The 15,195-nt window shown below is 44.1% G+C and overlaps 1 protein-coding gene across 1 annotated transcript in view; it reads left to right on the forward strand.

Annotated features, from left to right (window-relative positions):
- MET (MET proto-oncogene, receptor tyrosine kinase) overlaps positions 1-15,195 on the forward strand; it is a 281,825-nt gene that overhangs the window by 203,355 nt on the left and 63,275 nt on the right. The window contains exons 10-11 of the mRNA XM_069627931.1: positions 534-633; positions 9,642-9,860. Coding sequence (XP_069484032.1) covers positions 534-633; positions 9,642-9,860 — 319 coding nt within the window. The remainder of the gene's footprint in view (positions 1-533; positions 634-9,641; positions 9,861-15,195) is intronic.

The following is a 15,195-nucleotide window of genomic DNA, read 5'->3' on the forward strand; positions in this document are numbered from 1 at the left end:
TTTATCAACCCCTCCCTTCGGTTACTTTGCGTACCCGCTGATCCACTATGCATGATTGGCAACTTAAAGACCCAACTAAGAGACCTGCAGTTCCGTTTTTCCCATTTTGTACAAATAAACGCTGAAAGGAAACAGAGAGATTTAAAAAAAAAATGGATGCTATGACGACAGAGCGAAGTGATGTAGAAGAGTAAGAATACGTGTGGTATTTTGTCACCTCATTTTATGTCCGATTGTGTTATGTTAAGTCAGATTGTGATATGTTATGTCATACCAAGTTGAATGTAATATGTTATGTCAGGGTTCTGTAACCTTTGACCCTCCACATTTCTTGGACTACAACTCCCAATTGTCCATAGCCAGCATAGTCAATGGTGAGGGATCATGGCAGTCGTAGTTCAAAACATCTGGCGAGCCACCTGTTGCAGAGCCCTCAGTTAGATGCTGATTTGTCTTGTGTCATCATAGTTTCGGTTGGTTTGTCATTCTGTAAACACACTTGTTTCTGTGTTACCTTGTTTATCCCCCACTAGTGGCGGAAGTTCAATTACAGCGCACGGGAAACACTTGACCTCTGCCTCCGTGCTACGCATGATGGTAACAGTCCCCCAAATAAAACGAAACTACACCATGGTGAGTGACCTCAACAGCAATGTGTTTTCAATGTTTCCGTCATTACTTCTTGTGGTCAGTGATTGAGTTAATGGCAGCTCAGTCGACATTCTATTATTCCCCAAATGTTTGTACCCAATGGGGCACGATACATGACCCTGGACACTGAATACAAATCACTTGCTCGATAAACCACAGGGGGCCTCATTAAGTGTGCCGCAGTATTAGTAGTTCTACGTCCACCAAACACAATTACGGTTATCAACGGGATTACCAGTGGCGCTAAAGCCTATTCACGAGATTATCATAATTCCCCATTTTCAAGTCCCGTTGAATATCATTGGAGGATGGCGGTATTACTGCAAATGCTAGTACCGTTGACACAATTACAAGTCTTACTGAACGTCTTTTCACGGTAATCGAGACACGCACATGCTGACGATTTTTCTGTGTTGGGGTTTGCAAACCCATTACGCAGAGAATTGGTAAAACAGCTGCTAACTTTATTACCACCTGTTCTTACCACTACCACTGAAGTCGTAATGATCCCCAGTGTATTTAAATTACTTTCCTTGATGTGATAGGACTCACAACAGTGAACATTTTCTGTTACGGTAAAAATCCTATACTTCATCAAAGAACAATAGTGTCTGGCATGGTCTGCAGTCTAGTAGCTTGGGTGACCATTAGTTATTTGGCATGTATGACATGATCATGATATAACTGGTTATAATACTCTATTTTCAGTGCTTCTACTTAACTTATTAGACAGACGTTTAAGCCTCTTACGGGGATATATGTAGTTGTTTGTGGAGAAGAATATTGTATTTATTTATTTCATCGTACAATTGAGTTTTGTAAAATCTTTTTGTACATATGAAAATCCAATCACAGATACAAATTCCATAGATATCATCTTAACGTCTAAAAAGGGAAAAAGTTTCAATAAATATTTCATCAGATAAAACAAGTTCAATCAATAACGTAATAAACAAAAGACATTTTTCAATTCTTTCCCACATTTTGATCAGATGATAAATCCTGGTAATATTATTCCCCTCTACATATTCTGCCGAAACAACATTAGGATCTCAATAGGCCGGGAGGATAGCACAGCGGCAGCGTGCGCGTCTTGGAAGCAGGACGACACAAAGCAACAACTGGTTCGATCCCCGGGTCCGCGCTTAGAAACCTCCGAGTGTTTAAGCGCGTTATAAATACGTAACTAAGACAAAGAAAAAACCTAATCTTAATCTGTGTTTCCTCTGTAACAGCGCCTCGATGCCTCATGGGCTGCAAGTGCGCTTAACAAATGCAAATAAATAAATAAATAAATCCCCACAAAGCCTGCATGTTTATTGATATTGACTGTGGAATTCCTAGAACCTCCATAGTGTTGAGCAAATTAAATTTGGTACGGATGTACTTATGCATATAATACTGTTGTACAATACAGCATAGGAGCCAAGTCTAGCTGTGTTAAAAAAAATTGAACATAGTCACCAGTGGCTGCTTTAGTGGAGTGATTGTTCAAGGGCGACCTCATAGATCATAGATTTAAAGTGACAGGTACGATTATTATGGCAGTATTTAGTTGGATAAACACCAAATCGCTCAAACCAATACACCAAATCTACGTGCAGTTTTTGTATAAGCAGGTATTTACCAGCCAATAACTCATTCTGTTATGAAAAAGCATTGAAATGCAACAGAGACCTTACGGGTGCCAACAACATTTTTAACATAAAATTAAGCCTATTGACTAGGATTTGATTAAATATGGATTGCATCCAAAATTTAAGCTGAACATATTGAATTGACACAGTTAACAGAAGGCTAAAAGGCTTTTTATACACTTTCATTCCAATTTTAATATTCTATTCTATTATACTCTATTCTATAGAATTTTTATAAAGCGCCAACTTGCCGCGGGCCTCAAAGCACTGGCAGAAACATATTCACATAAAGACATAAAAAGGTAAAGTGAGAAGCGCTAGAGAGTGTGTCAACGTGAGAGGCGGGTAGGAATAGAGTTAGATACCGCGGAATGAGAATGTTCCCATATTTTGGAGCCATAAAGTTTAACCAAGCGTATTTTAGTTTTGTATAACTGGAGTATAGAAGTCAATGGCCCTCATTACCAGGTCGGCGGTAACCCGTGGGAGCTACCAGCGGGTTGCCACCAACCCAACAGTTTCCGCCACCTGACATCCCGGTGCTACCGGGATATGAGAAGCAGCAGCGATACGGTAAATCCCCATTTCCATTGAGTCATGTAGGACTCCATGGGAATGGATACACTGAAGCAAGCCGGTGCTTCAGTGAAAAACATGCCGGTAGGGACTTGAACTCTTAGGAGATCCAGCCTGTTGGTAGTTCAGTGCCCCTACCAGCATACTTATAGTTTGTCGGTCAGGAAAGGGTGCCTGTACGTTGCTACCAGCACCTTTATTTCCAGACCGCCACACTCATAACGAGGCTCAATGTATAGCCAAGGTTCTCCTTGGCAAATCTTTTTATCACCGCTGTTAATTGGGACACCTTTGTTTCAAGGTGCAACGCTTGATGGTTCCATGTTAGATGCTCATCAAAAGTTAAGGCCCAGCTATAGGTCGATACTTGTTCCTTTCTTTTACCACTAATCGACAGAGTACATTTCTTGTTAGGATTTGTCAACCCTGGATTAATATCATGACTTTGGTCTTTTTAATGTTGATATTAAGTTTGTTTGAATTGGACGCAGGGCCACCTTCAAATTCCTATGTATTACCCACCGAGCGGTGCACCAAGCAGGCCCCAAATTCCTACAAGAAAAGATTATGCCTTACCACCTGACTCGCACCCTTAGGTCAAGCACTGCCCTCCTCCTGGTGATCCCTACCTCCTATTCGGCCAGGATCGGTGGGTCAGCCTACTCAAACCTGGTGCCAACTTTGTGGAACTCACTGTCTCCCTGCATTAGACCCAGCGAAGACTACATGGCTTTCCGGAAGGCACTCAAGACCTGGCTCTTCGGCTAATAACACATAAGGGAATGCAATGAATCACCCGACCAACCACGAGGACTGACACCTGCCGTGGTACCCCACTGATTACGGATCCTGTCATAGATCCCCAGGCCTGATAATATCTAAACCAACTACCAGGAGCCTTTTCCCAGACTTGAAACCTGAATCATAGCGGCACCCATGTACTTGACGGAAGTTATTCATCAACTCATCCACAGGAATTCTGTATGCTCTGAGGCCTAGATCTATCGCCATTAATCAGGCCAATTATTCTAGACTCATAACGCAAGAACCAATAGCACTCATGAGCTTGATCAAGGGTACATGCAGTTATGTACTACGCAATCAGCCCAAGAAGGAATGCCTGGTAATCCTACACACCTGGGAATCCAAGAGCAGACCTAGATACCGGTGGGCTGTCTAGCAGTTATTCTGCTAATCACACCCACCAGTGAATGTATATAGCAGAACTATCCCCCAGTAATCTATATAGCAGAATTAGCAACCGAAGCACCAAAAGCACTTATGAACATGATCATTGGCCTGCAATTATGCACTACGCTATCAGCCCAGGAATTGCCCTTGCTGGCTAATCCTACACATCTGGAAAACACTGAGGAGAATGATATAGCACGGAACATTCTAGCACATAGTCTTTGTTAATCCCAACTATCTGGGAATGTCCTAGTAACACTACCTATCAGGGATTCCATTTAGCAGAACGGCCGACCAAGGACGTCGCTAGCACCCATACAGTAAAAATCGGAGTTTTGAGACTGCTCTGCCTGTCGCCATGCGTCAGTCTTTGCCAAAACAATCTGACCCAACAAGAAAAAGGGAGATACCACCCCCTCAACAAGCACTGAAAGCTCAACAGGAACAAGGTACCGCTGGAAAACACACAGGCACTCAAACACACCACTATGCTAACTCTTCCTTCTGCACTGACAAACAATAGAATGCAGCTGCACCCCTCAATTCATTCGGCCTAGCTGCACACATAACGTCACTCTCAAACACCAGCGCTGCCAGAATGTAGATAACCTTTCTGAACACATTCTACTGATCTTACACAACCAGCACATCACACCTAGCACTAGTATGTAGCTACACACCACCTATTGCACACTGGCTGCACACATACAGAGTGCAGCCAAGCACAATTTACCACATCACTCTCTCTACTGACCTGTGCTGTGGTCACTGTGGGCGTTCAACCCACAGTGCTTTGGAATCATGCCAATGGTAAAAGGCGCTATACAAATGCTGAAAAACATAAGCAATGGGAGACCCCATGGGGTAGCATCAGGCAAAAACAAGTTTTCAGTGTGTTCTAGCCACAATTGTCTATGTGGCCCTAATATAAGGGGCCTGCAAGTGGTACTCACTAATGTGGCTGCTAAATAAAGATTACAAAGTAGAGCGGCTAAAATACATCCTTCTTTCAATCCAGCCCTGGTGTTATAATAAGGAGCTGCAACACCTGCGTTGGATGAATACAGCACCATAATCCTTCTGAGCAGCACCACAGGAAAACCCCAATCATGGAGCTTCTGCCGCAGCCTCTCCCTAGAGATGGTGTTGAAGGCTGCGTTAAGTGAACCAAGGAGGCATAAGACTTTTGCTTCCGCATTATCCAAATATACTCAATAATATCTACTAATGTGAGTGTATTGGTAAAGTGCAAGCTCCTTTTAAAAATCCAGTGATATGCAGGTATCAAGGTATCTTCTTCAGCCCAAGTAGTTAATTCTCTAGGTAGAACTCTGGCAAATATTTTAGCCGGAGCATCGAGCATTGCCAGTAGTCTATAATGTTTTGGGTCAGACCTAGATCCTTTCTCATAAGTAGGAACTATAATACTTTCATGCCAGCTCGGCGATATGCACTTAGTCTGAATATAAGCGCTAAAGAGGCGATTAGGAAGTTTACCGCACCATATGTAGCTGTTTCCTGTTTGAGTTCTTCTTGCTCCGGTGCATGACGTCCAAGTTCCCCCCATTGGCACTTGTTATATCATGAAACGTCATTGACCTTGGATAAGGATATTCAATTTAAGGCTGTGAGAAATAGGTCATAATTGCATTGTTGAACCTTTTTGTGGCTTTGTGGACCACTGAAGGCCTCTCCTGAGACTGGTGGGCAGTGCCATGTGCAATACTGGCAGTAAGGTTTAAAGAAGCGTCTTTGAAAGGTGGGAGTTTGGTTATCTGCGTCCCTCCTTCTGGCATAGTAGGCTTACCCTGTCTTGCTGTATACGTCAATGTGTCATGAATGGCATTGCTAAATGATCAGAAGGGTCTGTTTTCATTTGGCGAGAACGGCGCTGCTTAAGGGCCGCGCCGTGTGGTATCAGCTTGCAGTCCTGAGGTATTGATTCAAGCATGGCAAGGGCATTACCAGGCATTACCAGGGTGGCGGCCAAACACCACAGAGAACAGCTTGCCGCAGGCCACTGCCACCCTTACTACTCACCACACGACCAGAGAGAGTGCGGGTGCTAATCAAGTTGCAAAATATGGGCAAGAAAAGGAGCATTGTGGCAGGCAGGAGTGCGTTGCAGCGTGCGATGATGAAAACAGAGAGAGGGAGAGTTGAGCGGTTGGACGCGGGAGGGGACGCGCTCTGGCTGGTGCTCCATCGTGGAGGGTTTGAAGAAAGAGTTGAGGCAGAGAGATGCTGGTGTGCAGTGGGAAAGGCGAGCTAGCGAGGGAGGAGACGCTTGCTGCCCGGATCATGTGAGGAGAAAAAGTGCACTAAAACAAAGATGGCGGAAGTGGACACCGCACAACGTGGAACGTGGGTAACGCAGGCTTGTTGCGGAAGATGATGCCGTGTTCCTCTCAAACACACCATAACGTATGACAAAAATGTTGTAACGCAAAATAATTGTTAAATATTATGTGACCGGGTTGGCAGGATTGCTCAAGTACAACGTGCTTGTCTTGGAAGCAATGCAACGCAGAGCAACACAAGTTTGAGTCCTGGTCCTGAGCTTAAGAGACTAGTCCCTGGAGTTACGCACATTATAAAAGATTACTTAATTATGTTGAGGCACTTACTCCTTGGTGCTTGCCTAATTGTCTCCTTTTGCACGGGTTTGCCAAATGTTTTGGACTACAATGCTCCCTCACCGTTTGCTTTCCTCACTATGGCTAATGGGAGTTGTAGTTCAAATCATCTGGAAAGCCAAAGATTGCAGACCCCCTGTACTTAGTGGTAGGTGCCACTGGAGAACAGCACCCTGCACCCGTTGTAGCGCCGCTGATTTTTATGGAATGAGTGCATTCAATGCCGCCTTGATTTCTGTAGCAATCAATTGGCGTTTGTCCAGTGGAGGTTCAATTCCTTTCACTCAGGGGGTGTGGAGTACAATGTTAGCATAGCCACGTGTTCAGTTTGTGCTCTAAAACAGAGACTGATCGAATCATCATTGAAGGTGCTGGCCGCGTGGCAGCATCTTAGTTGGGTGATCGGCCAGTCGAATTACGGCTTTGTCGAATAGATTGGTCGTTCAATATTTCTCGAAATCTAAAGACATCGTATTTTTTCAGCTGCTAAAACCAATCGTGAGCTAAGAATGTCATGTCAAATCACATAGAAATAAGGTCACCCCAAATTCGATTTCTCCTGACCCCACCAATCGGTCGCATTGCATCACCTCGAAAGGATCTTATTAGATTTGTATCTTTACCTAAAAGCCTCTCCTTCCGCCGCCCGCCTGCAGAAGGATCGCTCGTATAAACCACTTTGAGCGGATAGCTGCCAACATTGTTAGGAACGCCGCGGCTATTCATTTAAAAGGCATTAGCGGTCCACAGTAGATAACAAGTGCAATTAATGTTCACCAATCAAATTAGCTTAACGATCGAAGGCCCGAAAAATCAAGATGGCTCCCAGTGAGACGTAAGATTGGACGGGTGTCCCGTAGGACCCTACTACTCATCATTGGAGATATTTTAATACCCTTACAGATATAAGGAATCACTACTGGACTGCTAAATTATACCATCTGTTAGTATCCGGGAAGAAAACCTGCTTCTGAATTATTTCACATTTCTCTTTCTTTCTGTCTACAATTGGTACCTTACATGTACGTCGCGGAAGAAGGCAAGGGAGGGGATTGCTGGTACAGACCAAGGAATTTACCAGAACATTTAGAGAACTCACATGAATATAGCTTTGCTGGGATCATAGATCCACCACCAAGTTAATTCAAGCTGGGTCTGCCTTTCCCTTCCTACCCTGTATGGCCTCCTTGTAGCCATCTGTATTTCCTTCCTGCATGTCCTCCTAAGGCCCCCAGGAACTGTATTGTTGTGAGGAGGTCAGTGAGGCACCCAGGAACAGTATTACTGGATAGGGTTAGGGTGAGGCATCCAGGAACAGTATTACTGGATAGGGTTAGGGTGAGGCATCCAGGAACAGTATTACTGGATAGGGTTAGGGTGAGGCATCCAGGAACAGTATTACTGGATAGGGTTAGGGTGAGGCATCCAGGAACAGTATTACTGGATAGGGTTAGGGTGAGGCATCCAGGAACAGTATTGTTGTGGAGGAAGTAAGGGAGTCATGCAGGAACAGTGTTGGGATAGGTGAGGCACCCAGGAACAGTGTAATCAATGAAAGGGGAATCCTTGAGGGGTATCCTCTATAAGTGACGCTAATACTGTTTTATTTCTCGCAATAACCAGTACTTTACAGACTGGTGACCGAGTCTTATGTTTTGAAGAACTTGTCATCTGTCATTTCCATCCCATTGATGCTGATATAAAAAAAACACATACACATTGGATGGATGATTTCACTTTATCCCAGAACAGATCGGTCATGTTTTTATATAACCAATGGTTGAATTACATGTGGGAATTAGATATAGATTGAACATAAAGATGTCAATTGAATTTGCCCTTTAGCACTCTTGCACTTTAACCCCTTAAGCACTTTATGATTGGATGATCTTTTAAACATATATGTGTGGTATTGTTTGTTTTAAAATTTTCCATTTTGAATAATAAAATATATTTTTACTGAAAGTAGAGAGTGATTGTCTATCTGATGGTCCCAATAGTGTGTGTGTGTTACAAAGCGGTGTCCCTCGAGGTGTTTTTTCCTTCCAATAATAATTATGCCACTGAGAATTTTGAGAACAGATATATTATATTTTTTAAACAGAATGATTATACCTGAATCATACCCCTGTGGTTGTTACACTACACTTTACACCTTAGCCGATACCACTATTTCCTAGGAATGGTTGGGTCAACCATTGTACAGAGATTTGCTCTGGCTGTGGAAAGCCACAATTTTTAGTTCCCTGTGCAGACAGCGTAGCTGATCGGGTTGGGCAGCTCCGTAACTGTGGTGGGTCAAGACTAATTTCCTTATGATGCAGAAGAGATCAAAAAAACAATAGAATCTTACCTCTGCAACCAGTGCAGGGAATGGGCCGAACAGCACTCCTTACCCCAGACATAGGGCACGTCACATGACTCACCCAGGGGCTAGAACATGACTGTCCCAGGTCCTCAGCGAGAAACTGCCAAATCCTCACATACAGTGTTACATTTGTCCAAACTAGTATATATGTCCTGCAATTTACATCTCATTATTAGGATGACTTTTGTGACCAATTAAAACAGAAGAGTCCATTATTCACTTAAAAGGGCTTCTTAGTGAATCACTATAAAACATGTTTAACATTTAAAATTGTGGACATTATGATGTTCCCATAATGCTCTTTGCTTTTATGCAAATCACTTAGGATTGGGTTCTATGAAGAGATTTGTGTTTTGTAACCAGGCTGGAGGCCCCGCCCTTTGGCCACGCCCCATCCTTCCCACAGCCCCGCACCTCCTAAGAGGTGACAGTTCCCCCAATACATTTTAAATGTTTTCCATTTCCAGCACTGCCTGTAACCTATGTCTCAATGGTCATAGATTTGGGGGCTGATTACCTGTCTCTTTTTATTTGTGTGCTCTTCCTGTGCCTTGTTCATTGGTCTCGGCCCTTTCATTGCAGGCCTGTAAGCATTACTCTGATACGGAAATCGGCTGCTGCTCAACCCCTTCTCTGAAAGCTCTTAACCTGCAGACACCGATTACGGCACACGTCCTTTTCATCCTGGACGGGGTCACCTCAGCAGAGTTTGAGTTCCTCTATGTGAGCGACCCTGTGTTCGAAGCTTCGGAGAGGCCATACGTGGTTTCCATGGGCAACAACAATGTTCTGGAAATTAAGGTAAGACCTGTGTTTATTAGAGCAACCTGCAGTCTCTATGGAAGGGTCCATCCTTGGTTTCATTGGGCATCCCAAAAAATCCAGTCTCTATTGTCTATATGGTTGAAAGGGTGTCATTTACAGAGCTTTGTCCAATGTGGTTTTGCCATTATAAAACATTTCTGTGAATTAGGCCCAAAGTGTGCTGTTGGGTGGAATCTGGAGACAGGTTGTCACAAGTGATAAGTAAATTGTTTTCCCTGTTGAGAGTATTGTGGGCGTTTAGTATCGGATCCCTGGTGCCACACTTAGAACTGTGAATATTGGCATGTACCACATTTAGATAGCATTGTGAACATTAGCCTGCGCTGAACCCAGACAGATTTGTGAATGATATCAAGTAGCACACTTAGAATTGGTGAACATGGGCCTGCGTCGAATCTAGACAGGATTGTGGGTGTCAGCCAATGCCACATTTAGATAGAATTGTGAGCGCTGGCTTGCTTCCATCTAGATGGAACTTGAAGGTGGGCCATTGCCACATTTGGATATAATTGTGAATATTGGTGTGCATCATATATGGAGAGGATTGTGAATGTTGGCCAGTGCCGGATCTAGATAGAAATACAGAGATATTCACACACCTCATCTAGAAAGAACGTGGAAATTTAGCACATATCACTTCTACATAGCAAGGCCAATAACCAACCCACTAACAATTTCACCCCTCTGCATACACCTCTCAAATTCTAACCAAACACAACCACAAGCCTAAAGCACAACAAAACAAACCATACATAGCTTCGCACAACAGCACACAGCGGCTACAGACCAGAAAGCACCCCCAAGCTCAGCGAGCGGTGTTAATGAACTGAAGCTGCCAACAGCACGTCACTGCTCTCTTGCACTTTTCCCGCTCGTTCCCACTAACTCACCTCCCATCCCCGTTCCTTTTCAGATCCGCCAGAGCACGACGGGACCACTCTGGTTGTGATAGTGCACAGCACAAATATCCTTTAACATTAACAGTAACTAAATTGCACAGTTGTCAGGCAATTTGGCATCTGTGATTGGCAGTTTTACACAGATATCAGCAAATATTTTACCGCTGCCAGGTAATTTTGAACATGGGATTTGTGTATTGGTGCCAGTCATTTTGCTCATGGGATTCGTGTATTGGTGCTAGGAAATTTTGCACATGGGATTTGTATATTGGTGCCAGGCAATTTTGCACATGGGATTTGTGTATTGGTGCTGGGTAATTTTGCACATGGGATTAGTGTATTTGTGCTGCACAATTGTGTACATGGGATTTGTGTATTGGTGCCGAGTAATTTCGCACATGGGATTTATGTATTGGTGCTGGGTAATTTTGCACATGGGAGTTGTGTATTGCTGTTGGGAAATTTTGCACATGGGATTTTTAGATTGGTCCCGTCAAATTTTGCACATGAGATTTGGGTATTGGTGCCGGCAATTTTGCACATGAGATTTCTGTATTGGTGCCGGGACATTTTGCATATGGGATTTGGATATTGGTCCCGGGCAATTTTGCACGTGGGATTTGGGTTTTGGTGCTAGGCAATTTTTCACATGGGACCTGTGTATTGGTGCTTGGCAATGTTGCATTTGTTATGGGTGCTGGGCAATTTTGCACGTGGGATTTGTGTATTTGTGTTGGGCAATTTTGAACATGGGATTTTTAGATTGGTACCAGCAAATTTTGCACATGGGATTTTGGTATTGGTGCCGTGCATTTTGCACATGAGATTTCTGTATTGGTGCAGGGACATTTTTCATATGTGATTTGTATATTGGTCCAGGCAATTTTGCACATGAGATTTGTGTATTAGTGCTGGGTAATTTTGCACATGGGATTTATATATTCATGCTGGGCAATTTTGCACATGGGATTTGTGTATTTGTGCTGGACAATTTTGCACATGGGATTTGTGTATTGGTGCCAGGTAATTTTGCACATGGGATTTGTGTATTGGTGCCAGGTAGTTTTGCACATGGGATTTGTACATTGATGCTGGGAAATTTTGCACATAGGATTTGTGCATTGGTGCCGGGTAATTTTGCACAATGGATTTGTGTATTTGTGCTGGGCAATTTTGCACATGGGATTTGTGTATTGGTGCCGAGTAGTTTTGCACATTGGAATTGTATATTGGTTCCAGGGAATTTTGCGCAGCAATTTTTCACATGGGATTTGTGTACTGATGCTGGGTAATTTTGCACATGGGATTTGTGTATTGGTGCCGAGTAGTTTTGCACATTGGAATTGTATATTGGTTCCAGGGAATTTTGCGCAGCAATTTTGCACATGGGATTTGTGTATTGATGCTGTGTAATTTTGCACATGGGATTTGTTCATTGGTGGCAGGCAATTTTGCACGAATATCTTCAGTGATCAACCAAAACAAATAAAAAAATATTTTCTGACTAACCACTGTAAAATAACCTTTTGCACTTTAGCGTAAATGCTGATGCAAAATGTCATGGTCAGACAAATGAGAAATAAAATGACGAACCGACCATGACGACACTATCACTGAAAAATTGCTTGACCATATGGGCAGAATGGCGTCTGGGAAAGATCAATAAAAGGTGGGGGGTGGAAAAGGAGCAAAAAAGTTGTTGATGAGGGGGTTGGATGGTATGGGGTTGAACCCCACTTAGGAAAACAAAGTTTTAAAACCAGGACTGGGCTGCTATGGGGCTGGGTGTTACCGGACCCCCGCCTATGTGCTCTCCGGAGCAACGCACTTTGAGTTGCTGTGAAAACTGGGGCATGGGAAGCTGTGCACCCCTTTGGTTTAGACCGTGACATTATGGGCCTGATGCATGGAAGTGTTTTATAATGGTGCAATCCCATAGGAAAACGTTCCATGAATCAGGCGGGTGTACCCTCTGCCACCAACACGTGGCACTGCACAAACCCTGGGAGAGGCCGTAAATCACAGCATCCCATACCGAGGGTATACAAAAACATGATGCTACGTGGCACACAGCACAAAACACCTACATTACAATCATAGACACAATTCATCCGGGCATTTGATCATAGAGCGGCAAACACATTATAAGAGAACCTTTAATAGACAGGGGAGGCCGGAACTCCCGCACGCAACAAAGCGCCGAGCCACGGGGTCCACGTTAAGCAGATCGATAATGTGCGCGATTGCAGCTTCAAACAGACCTAATTACTGGGACTACTTTGAGCACATTAGTAACATGCGGGCTCCCAGCATCAAGTGTCCATCCTTACTGAGTACCTTTTAAGCAGTTAGGGCAACGCAGGACAACAGCTTAACATCGCACTCCCATTGTGTGTGGGGAGCACATGCGATTTGGGTATTGGTGCCGGGCAACTTTGCACTTGGGATTTGTGTATTGGTGGCGGGCATTTTGCACATGGTATTTGTATATTGGTGTCGGGTAAATTTGCACATGGGATTTGTGTACTAGTGGCGGTCAATTTTGCACATGGTTTTTGTATATTGGTGCCAGGCAATTTTGCACATGGGATTTGTATATTGGTGCCAGGCAATTTTGCACATGGGATTTGTATATTGGTGCCGGGCAATTTTACACATGGGATTTGTATATTGGTGCCAGGCAATTTTGCACATGGGATTTGTATATTGGTGCCAGGCAATTTTGCACATGGGATTTGTATATTGGTGCCAGGCAATTTTGCACGAGAATCTTTAGTGACCAACCAATACATACATAGTCTATCCACTGACTAAGTAAGCACTGTAAAATAACACTTAGCACTTTAGTGTAAATTCTGGTGCAAAATTGTGTGTTCGGACAAATTCATGAGAAGAAAAATAACGACGGGTTCACTGAAAAATTGCTTGGCCATACGGACCGAACGGCGTCTGGGAAAGATCAGTAAATGGTTGGGGCGGGAGAAGCAAAAAGATGTTGATTAGGGGTTAAGTGGTATGGGGTTGAACTCTAACTTAGGAAAACCAGGACTGGACTAGAATTCCCTGATTGTAATAGGGCATGTTGGCATATATGTCGTTAGGCCACCACTAAGTGCTGAGGGCACTAAGTGCTGAGGGCACTAAGTGCTGAGGGCAGGGCCGGCTTTAGTGGCCCGTAGCATCCTGGGCGGCAAAACAAAAATGTGGCTTTGCATCAGCACCCTATTGTTATTAAATGCACTCCGCACCCGAGGACGCCTGCCGCGCATTCTCCCGCCACATGCCAGCTCAGGGGAGACCTTGAAAGACTCCCCCGAGCTGGCGTATTGGGGGGCTAATGGCTGGGCGCCCCTAAGGCCGGCCCTGGCTACGGGTAAAGGGAAGAGTCAGAGAAAAAATAGAGAGGGGTGTTTTTTGGTTGCATTTTGTGGTAACGTGATTGTCCTGCAGTTGGTCAGAAAAGTTCCCATTCCGTGTCTGAAATCCACGCCTCCCCCATTGCACGCATTCCTCATGGCAACGTCCTGTGCAATAATTAAACGGGCAGCACATCCAGAATGAGTAGACCCTGCTCCTGGGAACAAAGTATGCCGCCAAACCGAGGCCCCTATCTCCTTTAATGAGTTACAGAGGGGAAGGTCGCTTTCACCACTTCACTTTCAATAAACCTAATATAGTGGAGCACTTGCTGTCAACAAACGGCCCTGGGCGCCAATTGGCTGGGACTCTGCAAGCTTTCCCTAAACGAGCACAAGATGTTTTGACCGAAAACCTCGTCATGGGCCGGAACGCTTTGTGTCGGGCCTTTGTGGTGAAGGGGAAGAGTTAGGAAAGGACACGAGGACTGAAGAATATTCTGGAACAGTCAACAAGGACCAGGGATTCGGCTGCAAGGCCTTCATGCAGGACAGGGGAGTATGCAGCATTGCAAAAGTGGCTGTGGAGCAAGTCCTGCGACTTTTCCCCCCAAATGCAGTTTGCGCTTTTCCACGCGGTATCATCTGCACCCCCTATCAACTTGTTTGGTAACATAGGTGGCAGATGGTATTTTAACACATAACCGAAAAAAACAAAAAAGGGCAGGACCGCTTACAGATGCAGGCAACGCATCTGTTACAGCTCTGTCCAGGCTGTGTGGCGTAAAAGACATGCTGCAAACCTCCTCATTTGCAAATGGATTGCACCAACAGAAGCGACTTCACAGAAAAGGACATTGCAAGGAAGATCACCAGTCTTAGATACTTGGAGGCACCATGGAAGTGACTTCAGAATAAGTTGCCACAAGTAAACAAAGTGGCAAATAACTTTGTTGTGAAAAATACCTAATTTGCACTATTATTATATATGGAGTAACTCTATAGTCATTAGGCTTTTTTTATAATATCATGATAAATTAACATAATCTATGAAGT

Source organism: Ambystoma mexicanum, chromosome 12 (genome assembly GCF_040938575.1).
Source record: "Ambystoma mexicanum isolate Mex_15411 chromosome 12, UKY_AmexF1_1, whole genome shotgun sequence".
NCBI lineage: Eukaryota > Metazoa > Chordata > Amphibia > Caudata > Ambystomatidae > Ambystoma > Ambystoma mexicanum.